General features: G+C 31.1%; 1 protein-coding gene across 1 annotated transcript; it reads right to left on the bottom strand.

Moving 5' to 3' along the window:
- Positions 1 to 322: 322 nt before the first annotated feature.
- Positions 323 to 3,272, bottom strand: LOC100779921 (ethylene-responsive transcription factor WIN1). The gene is made up of 2 exons (XM_003523935.5): positions 3,024 to 3,272; positions 323 to 1,555 (listed from the first exon to the last, which is right to left on the bottom strand). Exons 1-2 carry the CDS (start codon positions 3,101 to 3,103, stop codon positions 979 to 981), a joined length of 657 nt encoding a protein of 218 aa, XP_003523983.1. The 5' UTR covers positions 3,104 to 3,272; the 3' UTR covers positions 323 to 978.
- Positions 3,273 to 3,639: the final 367 nt, after the last annotated feature.

Genomic DNA, 3,639 nt, shown 5'->3' with positions numbered 1-3,639 from the left:
TATAACATTTAAATCGACCTATGTTTCTTATGATCTATTGATCGAATGATCGATCTCTAGTTATGATCTAATAGGATATCTTGTTGGTAGAATTACGATCTGTTAATCGATCTGTAGTAAATTTCATTGTTCACATTACATTGTCATATGAAAATTTGAACCACAAGATAAGATCAAATCTCCTCCACCACTTGACTAGCCCATGGACTGTTAATTAATTAAACCTAGCTATATAAATGAACAACCTCAATCATCTGATTGGGCCAACCTACCGTTTTGGGTTATTTATATATAGTACATCTTAATTTAATATAATGTAAAATTAGTGGTACGGTAATCGTATCATATCAAATAACATAGAATTTACAATATAATAGTAGTTTACATATAAGGTTATTCGTACACACCTTAATTTTCTATACTTTTCATTTACAAATCTCTTTTAAGGAAAAGGAGAAGACAGACAAAAAAAAGTCACTTTCCTTTCCATGATTCCATCCTCTCTTTTTATCCTATAAAAGAAAGTGTAAAATGGAAGTACATAAATGGAGTGTAACAAGACTAACACCACAAAGCGAGAAGAAAACACACAAAAGTCATACTGTTTCTACTTATCTACTTATTACGCAACCTAGCATAGCATAGCATGTCCTTCTTGAAGTAAGCACTAATTCATGAAAAACCATGATATAAGACAGACAACATTTACTCTAACACTTTCTTTCTAACATTTTTTAATTATCGGCTATAATTCACTGAATATCACAAATATCGATAGATTTCACTTCTCAATTAATAAGTCTTATTCCAGGTTTAGAAGTGAAATGTACTGAAATTTGTGATTGTCAGTAAATTTAAGCAAACAATAATATTTTAAAAAAATATTAGAAAGAGAATGTTACACCAGCATAATTTATCTCTAAAGACCCTTAAAGAAACTGAATAAAATTATCCTTCTTCAGGAAACATTTCCCTTAATTAATATAAGTTATTGAATGAAGGGCTAGTGGGGCAGTTCCTGCTGAGGAGTTCTTCTATCATTTGCAGCGCAATTCTTTCTTCCTCGTCCATCTCCGTCCTCAGAAGCTCCTGCCTTGCCACTTGCGGGGTCGGATCGCACTCGGAGAACGGAAAGGAGTTAGAACAAGAAGCATCTCCTCCAGTACCTCCTTCATTAGCACCACCTTTTTTTCCGAGGGGAGGAACCATCATGACCCAGTTGGAATCGGAACGCTGGCCGGCGCGCTTCTGCCACACTCCGATGTGAGAATTCTCGGGGTCGAGCCTCAGGCAGGTCATGGAAGGGGACGGAAGCTTCCCGCACTTTCGGAGCTTGGCGTGAAGAATCTCTTCCAGTTCCTTCGAGGTGGTCGTCGACGATGATGAGGTTTCGTGATCGATGGGTGTTAGCGTCGTCTTTGGGTCACCCTCCGGGGTTTGGAGTATTGGGAAATTGGTTTTCGCGTTACGCCCGCTCATCAATATCGCGGCTTGGTCGTAAGCTCGTGCCGCTTCTTCTGCTGTTTCGAACGTGCCTAGCCACACCCTCCTCTTGCTGTTTCATGCAGTGATGGAAATTTGATTCAAGTTGAAAAGAAAGGAATAAACTATCATTTATGATAAAGATGCATAGACACCCATTCTATTAAACACCTTGAGATACAAAGAAAGAGAAGTATATATATAATAACGAGTATTCCGTCCATTCCATTTTATAATTGTTGGAAAAAAATAATTCTAAAATAATTATTATTTTAGTTTTTTAATCTAATATTAATTATTTTTTTTCACTGATATTTCTTTATGATATTAATGATATGAAGAAAAAAAATAAAATAAAAATTAATGAAAATAAAATTAATTTTATAAAATTATTATTTTTATTTATTTATTTATTATTTTTTCTTTCATATGTAGGATGTAGGAAGTATGAAAAAGATAAAAAAAAAAATAAGAACAAATGTCAAGTAAATGTTTGAAATATATCATTGTTCATATATCATTATTCAAAGTATTATTTATTTTAGCATTTAGTTTTGATTGAAAAACTCTTATATAAGAATATAAGCCCTTATCGGGATGGTTATTTAAGTTTTGAAATTTTAAAACGTTAAAACATATATTTTAGTTTAAAATTTTTGTGGCTTTTATTTTAAAAATTTAATACAAAATCTTTAATTAATCACACAGATTATAGTTTCTACTTTCTTATTTAAACTTGTCTGGTAACCGTAGAAGGTGGTGGCAATAAGGTGGTAATATGGCAATTATAAAAAATAGTGAGGATGGCAGTAAAAATTGACCAAATGATAGTGATGATTATAACAGTATAGTAAGAGTGACCCCAATAATAATGACAGTATTGAAAATAACAATTGTTATAGATCTTTAAAAAAAAAAAACATCAAATGACTTATCTTTAAAATAATAAAACTATAACTACCATTTTTTAAAAAACTCGAGTTAAAAATGTTTTGAAATTAAATTAAAATTTAATATTCATTACCATTTTTTCAGAATACATTTTATTTTAAAAATTGTATTAGTCCTTAATTTTAAAAATTCTAACTTACTATTTAGTTTTATTAAAAGAAAACATTACTGTATGTAGTTTAGTTTTTTCACTGCATTTTTACATTATATTTATGAATAAAGAGAATATTGATATATTAATTACAAAAGAAAAATGTTAGCGGCTTACTCTCTGCCATATACTTTTACTTTTTTTTATATAAAAAAAAAAGTAGTACCGACAAAATGAAAATTTTGTAAAATTAAGATGTACGTGAACGGTAAGTACAATCCCATCGAGACAAAAGTAGCTGGTGAAGTGGGGATTTACTCAGAAAAACAATGGCAGTGCAAAAGACAAAAAAAAAAAAAAGTGTTACTTTGTAAACGCTAGTTAGAAAGACAATTATTCAGATAGTTATTAGCTAGTAAACATATATTGAGATTTCATGATGTGTTGTTACTAAAACACGAGATAAACACATGAGAAAGTTTAATTTGGAAGAGCTTACAGAAGAGGGTGGCGAATTTCCGATACCCATGAACCCCAATGGCGCTGCCTGACACCTCTGAACTTCCTTGTTTGCACCATGATGGAGAGAGAGAAGAAGAAGAGAATATGGTCGAAAGTGATTTTGAATTCAGTGTTGACAAGTACAGAAGGAATACGATGCCAAAATATATATAAAGGGAGAAAAGCAATGCAAGAGGAGGCAGGTGAGTTTAATCAAAAGAGCTGGGGCCATCTAAAAGGCTTATTTCTCTTACTGAATTTAAACATGGTCACCTAAATCCTCTCCTTCCAAAAGTAATTAACCCTTCAATAAATGCTGGTGTTTTAGCTCCTGTGCAGTCACCGAACTCTTTCCCTTCCTACCATGTGATATTCTCTTATGTTTGTCTAACTATTTTGACACTTTTGAATTACTCAATTCCTTGTCAAACAAGCAAAATTATATATATATATATATATATATATATATATATATATATATATATATATATATATATATATATATTTAATTCATACTTCAATAAAACAAAATTCAAATGAGTTGAATACCAAACATTTTTGAACTTCTACCCCAAACATGTAGATCAACTAGTATAAGATTATTCTAACTTAAT

Source organism: Glycine max, chromosome 4, assembly GCF_000004515.6.
Source record: "Glycine max cultivar Williams 82 chromosome 4, Glycine_max_v4.0, whole genome shotgun sequence".
NCBI lineage: Eukaryota > Viridiplantae > Streptophyta > Magnoliopsida > Fabales > Fabaceae > Glycine > Glycine max.
Note: the sequence above shows the minus strand (reverse complement) of the source record. Positions and strands in the feature narration are given on the sequence as shown.